The 18,218-nt window shown below is 48.0% G+C and overlaps 1 protein-coding gene across 4 annotated transcripts in view; it reads left to right on the top strand.

Moving 5' to 3' along the window:
• The window catches only part of LOC142761647 (myosin-IIIb-like), a 410,699-nt gene that overhangs the window by 391,321 nt on the left and 1,160 nt on the right, over window positions 1-18,218 (top strand). For all 4 annotated transcript variants that reach the window (XM_075891600.1, XM_075891602.1, XM_075891601.1 and 1 more), the window contains exons 26-33: window positions 5,573-5,841; window positions 7,685-7,796; window positions 13,134-13,287; window positions 13,456-13,577; window positions 15,873-16,001; window positions 16,260-16,405; window positions 17,812-17,924; window positions 18,048-18,147. In XM_075891600.1, coding sequence (XP_075747715.1) covers window positions 5,573-5,841; window positions 7,685-7,796; window positions 13,134-13,287; window positions 13,456-13,577; window positions 15,873-16,001; window positions 16,260-16,405; window positions 17,812-17,924; window positions 18,048-18,147 — 1,145 coding nt within the window. The remainder of the gene's footprint in view (window positions 1-5,572; window positions 5,842-7,684; window positions 7,797-13,133; window positions 13,288-13,455; window positions 13,578-15,872; window positions 16,002-16,259; window positions 16,406-17,811; window positions 17,925-18,047; window positions 18,148-18,218) is intronic.

Raw genomic sequence — 18,218 nt, 5'->3', positions numbered from 1 at the left:
CCTGAAGAAGTTCGTTCACTAGTTGTGAAAGGAAGGCCCTTCCACGGTCACTGAGCAACACACGTGGAGCACCATGACGCAGTATAATGGCTCGGAGGATGATATCGGCGATCTCAGAAGCTGAGCCTGTAGTAACGGATGCCGTCTCGGCGTAGCGCGTCAAATGGTCAATGGCTGTTACTATCCACCGGTTTCCAGCAGCACTGACTGGGAGGGGGCCATAAAGATCGACGCCTACAACTTCGAATGGTGTGGCTGGGCACGGAAGAGGCTGTAGTTTACCGGCGGGAGCAGATGTTGGTAGTTTTCTACATTGGCAGGTAGTGCAGGACCCGACGTACCGAGCTACGCTAGTGGTAATGCCTGGCCAATAAAACCGACTTCGAAGGCGATCGTAGGTTTTATGGTAACCAAGGTGACCAGCAGTCGGATGGTCATGAAGTGCCCTGAGGACTTCGGACCGAAGCGATCGGGGTAGAACGGGAACCCAGCGCTGACCGTCAGGATGGTAAATTTTGCGGTACAGCACCGAGTTGTCCAGCTTAAATTGCGAGAGCTGGCGACGGAGCCTTGCATTAGGTGGACGGGAACTGCCAGTGAGGTAGTCTATAATACGTCGACAGTATGGGTCAGCCAACTGTCGAGAAGGAAAATCGTGCGGGTCGTCCGAAGGCAGCTGGTCCATAGAGGCGAGAGAGGAAACCGCCGTAGACGTGGACTCCGAGGGCGTGTTGTGCAAATTGACGACTGAAACCCCGAGTGGAGTCGCTGGTAGTGGGCAGCGAGAAAGAGCATCGGCGTCATTATGCTTCCTGCCACACTTGTACACGATCTCAAAATCATATTCTTGAAGGCGTAGAATCCAGCGTCCGAGGCGTCCCGACAAGTTCTTGAGTGTCGAAAGCCAACATAAAGCATGGTGGTCGGTCACAATGGTGAAATGGCGGCCATGCAGGTATGGACGAAATTTCTGTACTGACCAAACGATGGCGAGGCACTCCTGCTCGGTGATCGTGTAGTTCCTCTCGGCTGCGGAGAGGACGCGGCTGGCGTATGCAACGACTCGCTCTCGCGAAGAGTTGTCGCGTTGCAGGAGCACGGCTCCTAAACCGCGGCCGCTAGCGTCTGTGTGCAGGAAGGTCGGTGCATCATCGTGAAAATGAGCAAGTACAGGGTCGGTCGTGAGGGCACTCTTCAACCTGTCGAAAGCTGATTCACATTCCTGAGACCACTGAAAGGGCATACCGGAAGCAAGTAGCTTATGAAGTGGTGCGGCTATGAAGGCAAAGTTTTGTATGAATCGCCGAAAGTAAGAGGCGAGACCAAGGAAACTTCGCAAATCTTTTGGTTTGTCAGGGCGAGGGAAGCGAAGCACTGCAGCAGTTTTATCAGGGTCTGGGCGAATTCCGTCCTTGCTCACAATATGACCGAGTACCTTGATAGATCTGCTGGCGAAATGGCACTTTTTGGTGTTAATTTGAAGACCAGCGCCCGCAAGACAAGTCAGGACCTCGTCCAAGCGTTGCAGATGTTGAGAAAACGTCGATGAAAAGACAACAATGTCATCGAGGTAACATAGGCAAGTCTTCCATTTCAGGCCACGCAGCACGGTGTCAATCATGCGCTCAAAAGTTGCGGGCGCATTGCATAGACCGAACGGCATAACATTGAATTCGTATAGGCCGTCCGGCGTTGCAAACGCAGTTTTTTTCTTTATCATCTTCGTGCATGGGGATTTGCCAATAGCCCGAACGCAAGTCGAGGCTCGAAAAGTATTCAGCACCCTGTAAGGAATCTAGGGCGTCGTCGATGCGTGGCATGGGGTATACGTCCTTTCTAGTGATCTTATTGAGTGCTCGGTAATCGACGCAAAATCGTACGGAACCGTCTTTTTTACGCACCAAAACCACTGGAGACGACCAAGGACTGGTTGAGGGTCGGATTATCTCCCGTTGCAGCATATCGTCTACGTTTTCCTCAATGATTTTTCGTTCGGCTAGGGAGACGCGGTACGGACGACGATGCACAATGGATGTTCCGTCGGTCTGAATACGATGTGCTGTAGCAGTTGTCTGACCCAGGCTGGATGAATGAACGTCAAAAGAGTTTGCATGCTTTTGCAACAAATCAAGCAGCTGCTGCTTCTGCAAGTCTGTCAAGTCCTTGTTGATGGCTGCTGTAAAGGCCGAGGAAGCAGCATGTTCTCCAGGATGGCCTTTAGAGGAGGCAGGGGTAAGAGGCACGACGCATACAGGCTCCAGATCGGCAACGCAGGCGACAATAGTGCCCCGCGGCAGTAAAATTTTATCTGGTGTGGTGTTCGTAGCAGCGAGGACAGCTGATCCATCGTTGAAGCGAGCCACACCTGATGCCAGAGCTATGCCTTTATTAAGGCAATACGGTGACGGAGTGACCAAAATGTCACCAGAGTCGACGTCGTTGGACAAAACTGTCACTAATTGATGTTCGTTTGGTGATAACTCGATGTCTACTGCAGCGATGAGTCGAAGTGGCCTGTAGGTTTCGTCGTTGAGCAAGTGGTCCGTGTCAGTAAGATGGACGACACGTTGTGCACAGCAAATAGCCGCAGAAGCAGAGGAAAGAAAGTCCCAGCCTAAAATGAGTTCATGGGAGCACGGGGATAGCACAGCAAATTCTATATGATGAAGAATTTCGTCGATTAGTACACGGGCAGTACAGAGAGCGGAAGGGCGAATCATTGTTCCCTGGGCTGTAACCAGTGTCGGTCCATCATAAGGCGTCGTGACTTTTCGAAGACGGGCACACAAATCAGCAAGAATAACAGAAAACGCAGCCCCAGTGTCCACCAAAGCATCAACGTCCACTCCCTCAACTGTGACCGCAATCATATTGTAGGGGCGCGCTGGAGGAATTGGAGTCTTGTGTTGGAATGCAGTTTGTCCTCCAAAAACTGCATCGCTTAGTTTTCCGGACGCCGATCAGAAGTAAGGGAAGCGGGCTGAAGAGGAGAAGAAGAGCGACGGTAAGGCGACGGTGAACGGCGTCGGGTTGATCGGTGACTACTGCGCAGTTCACCCGATGCTGGCGGAGATGGAGACCGACGCGGCGGTGACGAATAACGGCGACCCTGGTACAAGGCTCCTGCGGTATAGTCCCGTTCGCGTATGTCATACCCTCGGCGCTCGTCTTGCTGGCGCTTGCGGCAAAAGCGTGCAATGTGACCACGATAGCCGCAATAATAGCACGTAGGCCGAGTCGATCGATGAGGAGGGTAGTAGCTTGCGCTAACTGCACCAGGAGAGAGAGAAGTCAGAGGGACAGGTGACGGCTCACGCGGTGGTGATGAAAAGCTCGTGGGAAAGCTTGTGGGAGGTGCGGCAGCAACCGACGCGTACGTCCGTGGCGGGGACGTCGAGCTGACGGTGCCTGGTGGTGCGGCAGCGGTGTGCGGGAACGATGGTAGAGTACGAGAGACAATGGGCTGCAGGTTGGCCATGTGGGTCATGGACGTGAGCTCTTCCCTGATGACATCCCGCAATGACGTTGAAGAAGGCTGAATGGTAGATACTGATGGTAGTGTGAATCCCATTGATTCTAATTCTTCGCGTATTATCACCCTTATCGTTTCTCGTAGGTTTGGATCAGTCGTAATACGGGCCGCGTCACTGTCCGGTTGTAGGCGCATCGACTCAAGTTCTTCGAGGCGCTGACAGGTTGTCGCAACGTCAGCAACGGTAGCCGGATTCTGGATTGCAAGGGCATTGAATGCGACGGTTCCAATGCCCTTAAGAAGCTGGCGTACCTTGTCTGACTCTGTTATTGGGGTGTCAACCCGGCGGCAAAGTGAAAGGACATCCTCGATGTAGGATGTATACGACTCCCCGATGTGCTGTTTCCGAGTCGCAAGAGCTTTCCTTGCGAGAGCTGAACGGACAGCCGGTGTGCCAAAGACATGGCGAAGCTGATCTTTGAAGGCTGACCAGTCGGGGATGTCCATGAAGTGGTTAAGGAACCACGTCTTCGCGACACCCGTGAGGTAGAATGACACGTAAGCGAGTTTGTAGGTGTTATCCCACCGGTTAGCAGCGCCGACCCGTTCGAAATCGTCCAGCCATTCCTCCACATCTTCCCCGCGCATACCAGCGAAGGGATGGGGCTCACGCTGGAGGCTGTTAATGACGTGAAAAGGCGCGGCACGCGGTGGCGGAGTGGGAACGGCTGCAGCACCGACCTCTTCTTGGTGCGACATATTTCCGGACACCTGGCCCAAGCGGCGACCTGAACGTAGCTCCAGGGGGTAGAGTGGTCGAGAGGATGGCGGGGGATCCAACAGCACGCTCCACCACGTATGGAGTCTTTATTAGGCCCGAAGAACCGGCAGCCGACAGCTGAGATGATCGGACCAAGATGATGATGCTACGCGACAACGATGGGGATGCATGAGCCACACATGATAATGATGATAATGTACCGGTGAAGAGGATGCGTATACTAAATGCCCACAATATATATATATATATATATATATATATATATATATATATATATATATATATATATATATATATATATATATATATATATATATATATATATATATATATATATATATATATATATATCTCGCGTGACTCCGTTGCACTAGACGTCATTACACGATGAGTACATTTGTTTGCCAACTTTTTTTTTTCAAGACTGTGCTCACCAGGCAAATACCATAGGTAGCGAGAGAACTGCCCCTATATGGTAACTATGGCAGTGTGGTTGTGCTGCACATGATAAGTCACCAAGCCACTATCCCTTTACCGTGGTAACGTGTTAAGCGTAGTTTTGCCGTTCTTTTTCGTCTGTTGATGTCAGCTTTATGTTGTTACAATCAATCTTAGCTCGATAAAGCTATCACGATATGACTTTCGTATATTGAGGAATTGTAGGAATGGAATTGGCCTGCCAATGGCCTACTTTTTTCCATTCCGGGGAATTGAAATGAATTGAATTACGACAAGTTGCAATTCTCCGGAATGGCATCGGAATGAAATGGAGGTGCCCATTCCGCAACACTGGTCGCTAGACATCGCTGCAAACACACCCGGACAAATGCGCCAGAAAAAATACAGCAACAAGCGCAAACATACCAGGCAAACACCGCCGGGGCCACCGAAAAAAGTATTACCGGGAATGACGCTGCGGAAGTCTTCTTGGGCAGACAGTCTGGCGCGCGCTAGTTTGTTTCCAAGCAGCAAAACCGTCTATAGTTAATACAAGAATAGTGGCACAGCTAAACAAGAAAGGCGACAGACGAAGTCATCAAGGATACTTCTTCTGTCGCATTTTACTGTGCCGCAACTATATATCGTATTAATCATGTACCAGCTATCCCTGCGACGTTTTTTTTTTCATTAAGCACTCTCGTGAAACCATAAAAAGTGAAGAGCTGCCGGAAATGCTCCTCGAAAGGAGCGCGAGAGACAAGGGCTGACTGCGTCACAGTAAACTGCGTATGGTGCAAACGTCTCCGGGAAGTATAGCGTAGCATGTCTATCTGTCGCGATGGCCCTGAACTAAGAGGCGCTTCTCCCTGCCGGCACAGCTGTCCACGCAGAGCCTAGTGAGCCAGGCGAAGGCGCTGCAGACGACGAGCACCTCGTTCCGCTTCTCGCTCATGGACCTGCTGCAGAAGATGAGCGCGGGGTTGCCGCACTTCGTGCGCTGCCTCAAGCCCAACGACTACCGGCTCGCCGGCGGCTTCTCGCGCGACAAGGTGCTGTGCCAGCTCCGATACACGGGCGTCCTCGAGACCATCTACATCCGCCAGCAGGGCTTCTCCCACCGGTACTCGTTCTCCGAGCTGCTCAAGAGGTAAGCGCAAACCATACAGCCCCATCGCTCCATTTTGGGGGCGGGGGGGGGGAGAGAAAAAGAGGGCGAGGCAAGCGAAGTGTTTTTTGACAGTCCCCCCCCACCCGACCTCTCTTCCTATCTCTCCCCACTGAGACACTCACGATCAGAACTCGGTGCAAAGTACCCCCCCCCCCTCTCTAACCTCTGCTCGCACAAAAAGCTTTCTTAAGGGCCCTCTCTTCATAGAGAGACACCGTCTTCACACACTTCAGTTAGCGGGGCGCCAGCCACATCTCGTAAAACAGCTGATCGTTGCTATTGGCTGATAGCCACCATAAATTAGGATCGGATGAGCATCCCACCATGTGCCGGCGCCACGTAAAAAGTACCCAGTAGCAACACTAGCGCACACAGGAATCTGAACGGAGGAACTGATGTAGCTCATTTCCCTCGTGTCTGTTGTAGGCCCGTGTGCTCAGATTTGGGTGCACGTTAAAGAACCCCAGGTGGTCGAAATTTCCGGAGCCCTCCACTACGGCGTCTCTCATAATCATGAAGTGGTTTTGGGACGTTAAACCCCAAATATCAATCAATTCCCTCGTGTCATCTCTCCCTGTGTATATTGCAGCGCGCTATTCACGGAGAGAGAAATGAGAAAGTGCTAAAAAAAAACCTTTAACTCCGATCGTTTTTGATGTATTCGAGGAAATTTCGCGGCAATGAATTCGTGAGACAATCAATTTCGTCACTGGTTGGTTGGTTGCGAAACTTTATTGAGGTCCTGCAAGGCGCGCGTCAGCGCGCAGCGGGCGACTCCCACGTCGGGACCGTTAGGCCAAGCCTATCGGCCGCTCCGCGGGCCTGCTGGACGGCTTAAAGTTGGTCGGCCAGGAGGGAGCTGCGTAGTCACTGGTGTCATTAGATTATTGCTTGGAAAAAATGTTCGAAACACCTTTAAAAAGCGCACTGGCGCCTCTGACAGATCCTGTAAGCCTTGGCATTCTCTACGCATGTCCGCCACAATATTTAATGGAGCAATTGCCTCGCAGACAGTCTACACTGGTGTGCTGTGTAGAGGCGTCACGTGGATTGTATGCAAGTTTCCCGCAGACGTCAAGGATGCGAAGAATACGTTAACAATTGAGCTTAAGTTAAAAAGCAACACCATTAATTGGGCATACTTGTGCCCAACGAAAATTAGACGAGAAGTAATGTGATAGCGACGAGCACAATCATTTGTCGTCGAAATCTGATCTGCGCATCTGCAGCGTAAGCTCCATTTGTACGTGAGTGACGGTACCTTCCAACACAGTCAGTTGCACTCACAAGAGTTTTAGGACGTATGTACATACTTCACTTCTCGCATCATGGCCGCAATGTGATTATAATTATTAAAACAAATGTTGCAGAAGGTTTTGACCATAACATTGTGGTGCCTATAGCGCCAAATTGTACCTAGCGATAATACGTGCAACATGCAGTGCTGTTACATACTGCACGGTGTATAAATATAGACTGTGCAGTATGCAATTTAGCACGCTTCAGTTTCACCATAGAATAAAGGTTTCACTCTGAACCATCACCGCGGAACAGTTAATTTTCAATGAACCATAAAAAAATTATGTAGAACTGGTCACTGTGTCACGTCACAATAATAACTGCATGAACAGTGGTCGCTTCGTAAGCAACATATCGCTTCATTTCAGAGTCACATAGCCGTAGTCACTCCTTTGGGGAACTACATAGGAACTCGCGTCGTTTTATGGCAAAATTTGTCCAGACGGAGTAAACTTTTCCACCAATGCTTCAAAGAGCATTCTCGAATCGTTGCGAACTTTGTGCTTCCAATGACCGATTTCAGGTACGGCTTCTTGGCGTTCTCCTTCGACGAGAGGGTCGTTCCCAACCGCGACACGTGTCATCAACTTCTCGTGCGGCTCAAGATGGACGACTACGCTATCGGAAAGTCGAAGGTAAGCATTCCACTTGGCGCGAAGCGAGAGAAACAAGACTTGAATTTTCAACGCTATCCATGTATTTGTTTCCCTGTCCACTGTCGTCCTTTCTGAAAGAGAACACGCGAACGCGTGACATGTGCTCTGCGGCGGCTGCCTACAGCTCCATCAACCGACAGCAAAAGGAAACACGTTCGCTTTCAGCGTCATCTGTTGCCGAAAAAAATAACTAGTTATGGCCGGTAGACAAGCGCCGCTAGATTTCACTCTCTCTCTCTCTCTCTCTGCTCACGCCTACAGTGCGTAGTCCACTGCCAATATATCAAACGTAGTTCGCGATCACGGCACAAGCTGCAGTAATCGCCCGATATTGCTCGCCACACGACCGATCAGGGAACGCAATCTAGCATCGCTTGTCGACCGGCCATAACTCGTTATTTTGCTAATATGGTCATAGATGACGCGCAAAGCGAACGTGCTTCCTTCACTTGTCGGTTGGCGGTGCTGTAGGCAGCCGCCGCCGAGCGCAGGCCACGCGCTCACGTGTTCCCTTTCATAAAGAACGACAGTGCACATGCACAGGAATCCCCATATTCTAATATCGCACCACTCGTGCGCTGTAAACATCAGATAGGTGAGCAAACATATCGCGATGCTTTTCGTTGCAACGCGTATCCGCAACCTTAAGATAGCACGACCTCAAACACTAGGCTCGCGGAAATACCCCACGCAATGCCACCAGCCATCTCGACACGCCCAGCCTTTGCACCCATCGCTGATTACCTGCAAGATAAGGCACGCGGGGAAGAGCAAGCGAAACCACCGCGGCCGGTCTACACCGGATAAGATGTAGGAGGCTGCGACACATGCTTTGACGCGTGATGACATCCCCCACCTGTAGTGCTGTAGTACCCCTAATTTATTATATTGAATTTAAATTTGTTTTTTAAGATACTTTTCGTGAGCGCCTACAAGTCGGACTTCTTTGGGCAGCCTTCAGAAATCGCAGTGAGTGTATATCGTAAGCATGTAGTGCGCAGAGTGACGTTGCGGACCGTCTCGCTTTCTCGCACCTGCGGGAGGTCCAGACGTTCCTATCTGCCTCTCATCCTCTATTTTGGCCCTCTTACAACAGCAGGCATTGCCCGAACACGCGCGTTATTGTGGCCATGAACCAACTCGACCTCCCGAAACGGCCGCCGTAGAGGATACATGGCAGACGCGGCCATAGCCTAGCGCAGGATTTTCAAATTGGGGTAGGGGGCGATCTCATTGCAGCACCCCCACCCCCTTTTTACGTTGGCCGAGTACTAAAGATTTAAGCTTTGCACTGGATGCAAAAAAGTCACATCGATTGATATGTGGGGTTTAACGTCCCAAAACCACGATATGATTATGAGACGCCGTAGTGGCGGGCTCCGGAAATTTCGACCACCTGGGGTTCTTTAAGGTGCACCCAAATCTGAGCACATACACATACAGCATTTCCGCCTCCTTCAGAAATGCAGCCGCCGCAGCCGCGATTCGATTCCGCGACCTGCGAGTCGTAAAAAGTCAGTTTCGCCAAAAGGGCGAAGCAATAAATGCGAAAGCAACGTATTCGAATGTGTTACAAAGCAAGGCTAGCATCCGATCTCTCATAACTCTACAAAACGCAGGTGCAAAGGCGCGTTTGCACTAGAGCGACAGGACATTGACACTACCCCGACGAAGACACGAGACAGACGCAGACCATCGGCCGACATAGCGCCCGCCGACGAAGTCGCCAGACTCCATGGTGTTACGCCTCGGAGTCCACACCGAACGTCAATGCCTCTGCAAAGGCATTCTGTGTCAAGGCCAGCGATCGAGCCCGCCTGACGCGATCAACTCAACGACGTTATCACGCGGCGGCGGCGGTCTGTCTTACGCAACGCACAGCGAGCCCCATCAGCCCTAGAGCCCGATGAAGTAATCGGCGCCTTCCAGTCTGGCTAGGCTTACGCAATGCGTGGCAACATCCCTTGTCCTTTGGTGCAACCACGCGCAGCGGCGGGTCCCCGTTGGAGGATTCTGACATCACGGCCAGCGGCGCTTCTGGTTGGACCTGGTAACGAAAAAGGTCCTCCCGGTGCTTATAAAAAAAGCTAAGCGGCGCGTCGCCAGCATTTGTTCTATGCGTCAGAGAGAAGCCGACGTATGCGTGAGAGAAGACATCTCGGCTCTTCGAGTCCCTAAGCTGTCGGCCCTAGTGCCGAATATGTAACGCCTCATTTCTGTGCTGTACATAAACCTTGCCTTAACTCACCGTCGTCTCGTGCGCTCTTCTATCAGCTCTGCGCAGAAGCAGTCGCGAGCTGAGAAACCTACGCTACCAAACGGCTGGTGACCTTGGCGGCGGAGTTCGGAGCAGTGGCGCCTTCGGGACCGTGTTGGCCTCGCGCCTTCGTAACAATGGTCACACTAGGTCGACGACGACGACTACGCCTCAAAAGACAGCATGTCGCCCCAGTGTAAAATAATGACAGACCGAAAGCGCCAGCAAAACGCATAGGCCGACCTGTCGTCGGGAGATCTGCCGCTGCGTGAAAATTTGCCCATGTTTTGCTTCAAACGACCACGAAAGGGGAAATCTTGGGGGAGGTAACAATGCCCCCTCCTAGGTTTTCACGGTGTTTGAATAGGCACCTTGCGCTCCCCACGGAAGTCTTTTCTTCGCTTTTGTGCATCCCCACCCGCCCCGCCGCGGTGGTCTAGTGGCTAAGGTACTCGGCTGCTGACCCGCAGGGCGCGGGTTCGAATCCCGGCTGCGGCGGCTGCATTTCCGATGGAGGCGGAAATGTTGTAGGCCCGTGTGCTCAGATTTGGGTGCACGTTAAAGAACCCCAGGTGGTCTAAATTTCCGGAGCCCTCCACTACGGCGTCTCTCATAATCATATAGTGGTTTTGGGACGTTAAACCCCACATATCAATCAATCATCCCCACCCTCGTCCCTCGACGCCCTGGATTATGGCGGGGCTGCGCCGCGTAGCCGGAGAGGGAAAATGACAGAGCAGGGAGCATGGCTGAAAATGAGGCGCAGGTGTGCAAGTTTAGTAGGTGTCGCTACGTGTGCCGTGCCTCATGTGACTATAGAATTGGCCAACGAAAGACTGTGAGCACGACAAGGCGCTGGCGGAGGCTTCGAGAGACCATCGGCGGACTGTTTGTGTCTTTGCAGTGTACATAGAACGACGACAAAACAAAAGACACTCCCTAAGCCGGTCGGCAGATCAAAATCAAAATCGGTGTCGTGTCTCTATACAGTGTAAACGCGCCTTAAGAGAACACGGCCGCTCCAGGTACATTTTTGGTACCGTAGTATATATATATATATATAGATATATATATATATATATATATATATATATATATATATATATATATATATATATATATATATATATATATATATATATATATATATATATATTTGTGTGTGTGTGTGTGTGTGTCCTGAGATCGCAGCCCTTAGAAGCTCCCGCCTGCTGTAGGGGCACAAGGCGCACGCTGATCATTGCCGCGATAGCACGGCAACCGTAAGCGCCCCCCCCCCCTCCCCTTGTCCGCTCACGAGGTAAGCGCGCGCGCAGACGACCCCGGCCGAAAATACTCCGCAGAAAGAGGATTGATTGATTGATTGATTTGTGAGGTTTAACGTCCCAAAACCAGTATTTTGATTATGAGAGACGCCGTAGTGGAGGGCTCCGGAAATTTTGACCACCTGGGGTTCTTTAACGTGCACCCAAATCTGAGTACACGGGCCTACAACATTTCCGCCTCCATCGGAAATGCCGCAGAAAGAGGAGGCTAGCGCATTCTTCCCCGTATATATTTACATATACATATACGGGAATGACGGCGACGGCAAAAACAAGCCCAGTTTGTCCATATAATTGCTATCGCAATAAAATGAAAACAAAGCTTAAAGTGCTTCTCGCAACGACCTGCGTCTTTAGTTTCCAGCTTTCTGTGAGTAAGAATAGGTTTTAAGCGGCTTTTGAAATGCAACACCAGTGGTCCTCGGCCTACCATTATTGTCAAAACCTGCATGTTCATAACATTGCTCTTTAAAAAAGGACGGGACAGGTACGACTTAGTAAAGGCATAAGGCACACTTGGCACCCCCTTCAGGTCCCCCCACACTGCCCCTCTGTGCACACGATTATAGACACAGGTAGCGCGCCGCACCATACCTGTATTCCAGTGCACGCTTACCTTCTGTCTCCTGGCGCCAACTGCTTGAGCACACACAACGGGAATGCACCTTGATTGATCTCCCAATGGTTGAGCATCAAAAGCGTAGCCGGAAACATTTTTTGGAGGGTGCTGATTAACTCTACCGATCCCCTTGTGTCTGTGCATACACATATATATATATATACACGCAATATATAAATGATTTCGAGTAGAGGGCTTAGACCCTTCTATACCCCTATACCCCCTTCCCCACTTCATTGACGCTGATGCTTTACCACCGGCTACAGCAAGTGTCACAGCAGGCTCACATGATCTAACTTATGCCGTAAGCTTTCCTTTCGCCACAAGCCATTAGTGTTGCACCGTCAACTCCTGGGTAGAAACAAAAAAAACTATGTTGACTTTGCCTGTCATGCCTTCTGCACTGTATCAAAGGGTTAGTCAACTTGTTAGACTGCTTGTTGGGGAGTGGACAAGTGCTGTGTCCTTTTGTGACCACTCCTTCGTTAAGCCTTGAGCAGAGCTGTCTCCAGACTCCTACTGCCATTATCATTCCCCCCCCCCCCCCCAACCACTTCCTCTACAGATGTGAACTCAACTCACCTTCACGTGCTTTCCACTATATCACACCTGCAGATTATGCAGAAAACTATGGTGATGGTCAATTCTTGCCTAGTATGACCCACACACAATCGTAATAAAGGTCAGGATAGGGCACTCATTTTGAAAGGGCAGCACAAATACGCAGAAAAAAGAAACACAATAGGGACTGTTCTCTGTGTAATTGTGCTGCCCGTTCAAAATCAAGTATATGAACCAGCTAGCCCAAGCCAAAGTACTTCTTAGGAGAGGGCAGTAATGTCAAACAATAACCCTCCGGCGATATCACTTTTATAAACTATTTATCATTCATGCAGAAAACAATGTCTATAGCTTAGATCAAACACTGCACTTGCTGGATGCCTTGACATCGCAAGGAAGTATCCTCAAAAGTTATTAGACACTTTTGTGAAAAATCCTCTGCACACGGCTACATCGAGTTTTTTATTACGAGTATGCAAGCATATGATAACAATGCTTCACTGTTGTGAACATACATTAAATTAGGTAATTCCATGACCGTGTACTTCTTGCAGGTATTCCTGAAGTACTACCATGTGGAATACCTTTCTCGACTTTATGAGCAGCAAATACGGAAAATAGTGATTGCACAGTCAGCTGTCCGGAGGTGGCTCGCAAAGCGCTATGTGCAGAAGAGGAGACTTGCCATTGCCCTGGTCGCCCAGCGATGTAAGTTTTGCCATAACGCATAAGATTTTAATGTGACACTGCAATGACACTGTGGTAGTGCATTCTGCTTGATGACATTATCAGTGCAATTACTGATAGCATTGTTGTAAAAGTAATGTGAATGTGCCATCTACAGTCTTTCCATTGGCATTGCACTCACAACTGCAGGTCAAATGAAGATCCAGAAGAATAAGGAGGCAGCAAATAGAAGAAAAGCAGCACATCACAAGTGCGTCGACCCAAATGGTTCCACATGGAAGTGCCTCAAGATACTAGACTTTTGCCAGAAGGTACTTGTGTGATGATGTTCAGTTCATAGAAATCAATAGCTGCCAAATCTACAAATTTTAACTGATCCCACGCACTTCAAATATCTGGCAAGTCGGTGTGATATAAGGCACTGCAACTGTTCAGTAGCATGCATTGTGAAAAATGAATTCAAAAGGGTTCAAAACCATGCGGTGGGCTATGCAACGTGAAAAAATAAATTTTGAGGTTCTACAAGACAAAACCATGATTTGAGAAAATGCCATGAGGCATGCTGAAGTGGGCAACACTGGACTAATATTGATTAGACTGGGTCAGGTATATACGTTTAAAGTATACAAACATATTTGCATTATGTCTCCATCAATACATGGCCGCCCTGTGTATCACAGCCACTCAACCATCAGCCATGCAACAGTTGCAACTCGCCACGGTGGTCTCGTGGCTAAGGCACTTGACTGCTGACCCGCAGGTCGCGAGGTCTAATGCCGACCACAGCAGTCGCATTTTCGATGGTAGCAAAAATGCTTGAGGCTCGTGTGCCTAGATTTAGGTCACATTATGGAACCCCAGATGGTAAAATTTCCAGAGCCTTCCACTACGGCATCTCTCATAATGATGTGGTGGTTTTGGGACGTTAAACGGTAACAATTATTACACAACTGTTGCATAATTAGTAATATTTTAACCGTAACATAAAAGTGCATACAAAGTGTGAATGTATTGCATTTCTGCATATATAAACTACTACTGCATACAACTACCACCTCAAATACAGTGTGAACACAGTAATGCTATCTGTTCTCTTCTTTTGTGTTCCAGCTTGGCAGCTAAAATAAAACAATGATTGTGTACCATTATGTACAGCCTTTGTCATCTCGCAGATGAAGATAGCTCGACGTTTCAAGATAGATCACAAGACCACATCAACAGCCGCAGAACTTGTTACTATTCGGGAGGCAATGCGTTTCATGTCGACAGAACCCGCTCGTAAATGGACGATACTGTGCGATGCCAAAGCTGCTCTTCAAACCATCGATGGTTTCATGAGACAAGGTTCATATCATACTTTATCGATTGAAATAGCAGAGCTTCTTGGCATTGCTACAAAAAATGGACATCATGTAACATTTCAATGGATACCTGCTCATTGTGGCATAATGGGCAATGAAGAGGCGGACGCACAAGCTAAGAGAGTTTTAAATAGTGCCCGGAAGTGTGCATCGCATTTTCTCGACAGGATACTAACACCCTACTTCGACGCGTAATGCGCAACTCCATCTTAGAGCACTGGCAGAAACCAGAACACCAGCACAAGCGGCTGCACAAATGGGACCCGGAAATGAAGTTCCGTATGCCTCACAAGTCAAAGCGAAGCATCTCATGCATTATCCACCGCATTCGCCTCGGTGTGGCTTACACGAGACGTTACACACACTTGATTGGCTGTAATGACACAGGTCCCAATTGTGGTCACTGTCGGTTGCCAGAAACGCTCGAGCATATATTTTGCGACTGTCCAGCATATGGAAGCGAACGTCAGCAACTGATATCTTCGATTGGCCGTATATTAGTCGACCATTAACCTATGAGGTTGTGTTAAGTCCTTGGCCTGACGCCAGCAGCACACATGTGGTTATACGAGCCGTCATCGCTTTCTTAGAAGCCACTGAACTAGATGCACGTCTGTAGAGTTACCCAGTCTAATAAGAACATATCATCTCTCTACCTTACCATCGTCATTCATCACTCTTTCACTCCCCAGTCACCCTTCCCCAGTGTAGAGTAGCAGGCCAGAGCAAACTATAGCTCAGGCCGACCTCTCTACCTTTCTGTAAATAAATTCTCTCTCTCTCTATGTACCACCCATAAGCAGCAAAATTCAGCTCTTCTACAAGTAGAATTCTCGAAAAACAAGAACAGTATGCTAATAATTTAAACGCATAATCACATACGTTGGTCATGTAAGTTATAGTTATGATTTCTCACAAAGTAATATACATAAGGCCATGGTAAGACAGCAGCGGTTTCTCAGCCCTACTCTGCTGCAGCATGCTATGGCTACGTGGTGACGCGACTGCATTTTTACCTCGCTGTGTGGTTTGATGTATGTAAATGCCATGTTTAAATGCACCTATACAACAAGACAAAGTTAGCATTTTCCCTATTATGCCATGGTATCTGTGTAATAATGAATACTTATAAGAAAAGAAAGTGTGCAAGTTACTGCAGCTTTGTAACCAGAACTGTCTAATAACTGATCATTTATTGCTGTTGTCTACCACTATTAAAAAGAACATGCATCACTGCTCTCACAGGTGCACCACTGCCCAAGCAGCAGGAATCGATGTCTAAAGAAGGCGCATCCAAACACGAACATTACACAGCTCATCATGACCTGCCACCAAGTGCCTGGCCTGTCTACCAGGAATGGTGAAACCATTGCGGTACGTGACGCTTGTCTCAAAGCAATGTACTTGTATAGTATGAACCCTGCAGGGACCTACACAAAGTGAGTTTCACACAAGTTTTCCTAAAGTGATAGAATATTTCATCAATCTACTAACAGTGCTTAGTACTATCACCCGCAAGTCCATTTTCGCAGATGCTTGCATTAATATTGGTAATCTGTCTAGCTCCTACAGAAGCAAGAAAAGGCAGCTTACTAAACTATGGCCATGCTGCTTTTGCTTTCAATGATGCAGGACGAAACTCCTGTGCCAAGCGAGCGAAGGATCAATGGTCGCTGCAGAAATCACGACCACCAGCACCAACAAAGGCCACAACCAAAGAAGCCTCTGCATCTCAACAACTTTGACCTCTGTACTCACAAGCTCCCTGCAGAAGACAGGTACAGTAAAAAAAAAAAGCTATCATGTAATAAAACCAGCCATTTAGAACCAGCACTGATGTGAGCTATTCAACAAAATTTTTAGACAAAAACTTACGTTCGTTCGATCTTATGATCATATTCATTAGCATTGCTAGGAAAACAGTGTATTACGCTCAAAAGAAAAAAAAAGATGCAGCTATGCTTAGTGTATATTTAAGGCCATACAAGTGGAGTGGTGTGGCTCTGCCAGCTGTGACCGTCACAAACGCTTGCAAACTTGAAACGCGAACATGTACGATACATGATTTGACAAACCTTACATACACAATTGTAGTACTTGTAGTATAGTTGCTTTTTTAGTCACACGTTTCATATATTTGTGAAAAAAAAAGCTGCAGTGCAAAATGCATAGAGCGGTTCTTATGTGATTTCCACAGCTTCAAAGCATTGCTTGCAAAGTATGAAAGAAAGCGGTACCAACAAGGATGTCTGATGCTGTGCTAATGTGCTGTGTATAATGCAAAATGAAATAAGGACAGCATAACATAATCCCCTTGCAGTGTAACAGAGTAACAGGATAGCGTTACAGTAGTTATATTCCAACCAATATGAATCAAGACCAGGACTTCCCACTTCTAAGTGTCTTATTGCATCATACTGTATATTCTTGACAAGAATGTCTTAGCAAACAAGTGCTAAGTTTTTCACACTCGACCAAATTGGAACTGTATAGCTCATCATAAATGTGCCCCATACAAAATGAAATGTTAAACAAAGGTGATAAATAACAAAGCAACCAAAGGCTCATATTTTGCTCCTGTGCATCCATATAAAATGCCCATTTTCTTGCACACATTTATCATAGGTCTAAAAATGTATTCAAAATATACAGTAAATTCATTGAGAATATCACCTCATGAGAACGAGCGCATATATGTCTTCCCATCCTGAGGGAAAAAGAAACATTATTGTATATCAGCAAGAGGATAACTGAAAAAGTATCCATGCATTCTGCTGATATCAACACTGGCATATAAATTTATGAACATTCATAGCACCAGTGCAATAGATGGAGTGCACCGCTACCACACCGTTAATTTGTTTTTGAGAGCTGACATGACAGGACACATCAGCATTATTTCTAGGTCCTTCAAATAGCATAGTGTGTGCTTAATTTGTGTTCATGATAATTGAATTTAAGGGACTCATCTTGGACCCACCTTATTTTATATCAATTTACAAAATGTAGCCATAGTTAATTATGGTCCATTATACAGTATTATAAGTCAAATGGTCCAGTAACATGTGTTAACAAGGTACAACAGCCTGTGCTTGCATTTGCTTCAAAATGTAGATGCAGGGTACTTAACTCTAACAACAAGTGTCTCGTTTATCTCAAAAGTAAAACTTTTGCCGTTACACAGAAAAATGCTGGCCACAGAGGTTCCTGTGAAACCGGCACCAAGGGAGTTGCGCAATGGAGTTAACGGAGTCAATGTAGACCAGAAAAGACAGCAAGAGATGGACGCAAGTTCGGGTGAGTTGCAGTTTTTCCCAAATCGCAAATGAATGCCAGTGAAGTAGTACTTGCAGGTTGCAGCTGTTTGTATTAAAGACTGATTAACATCAAAAATATTACATGCCTGCCTGCTTCTTTCAGCTTCTGGAAACTCTAGCAGCCTAAGCAGTGGACCCAGGCCAACGATTGTTGAAGTGGAATCCTGGTGGCAAGAAGGCTCACTCAAAGAGAACCACAAAATGTGAGCACAGCTAGCACTTGTAGCTTGACATGGTGTAAGGTGTCAGGCTACCGCTACACCGTTATTTTGTC

The sequence above is a fragment of the Rhipicephalus microplus genome, chromosome 1 (genome assembly GCF_043290135.1).
Source record: "Rhipicephalus microplus isolate Deutch F79 chromosome 1, USDA_Rmic, whole genome shotgun sequence".
NCBI lineage: Eukaryota > Metazoa > Arthropoda > Arachnida > Ixodida > Ixodidae > Rhipicephalus > Rhipicephalus microplus.
The sequence above is the reverse complement of the archived record's forward strand: the minus strand, read 5'-3'. Positions and strand labels throughout refer to the sequence as shown.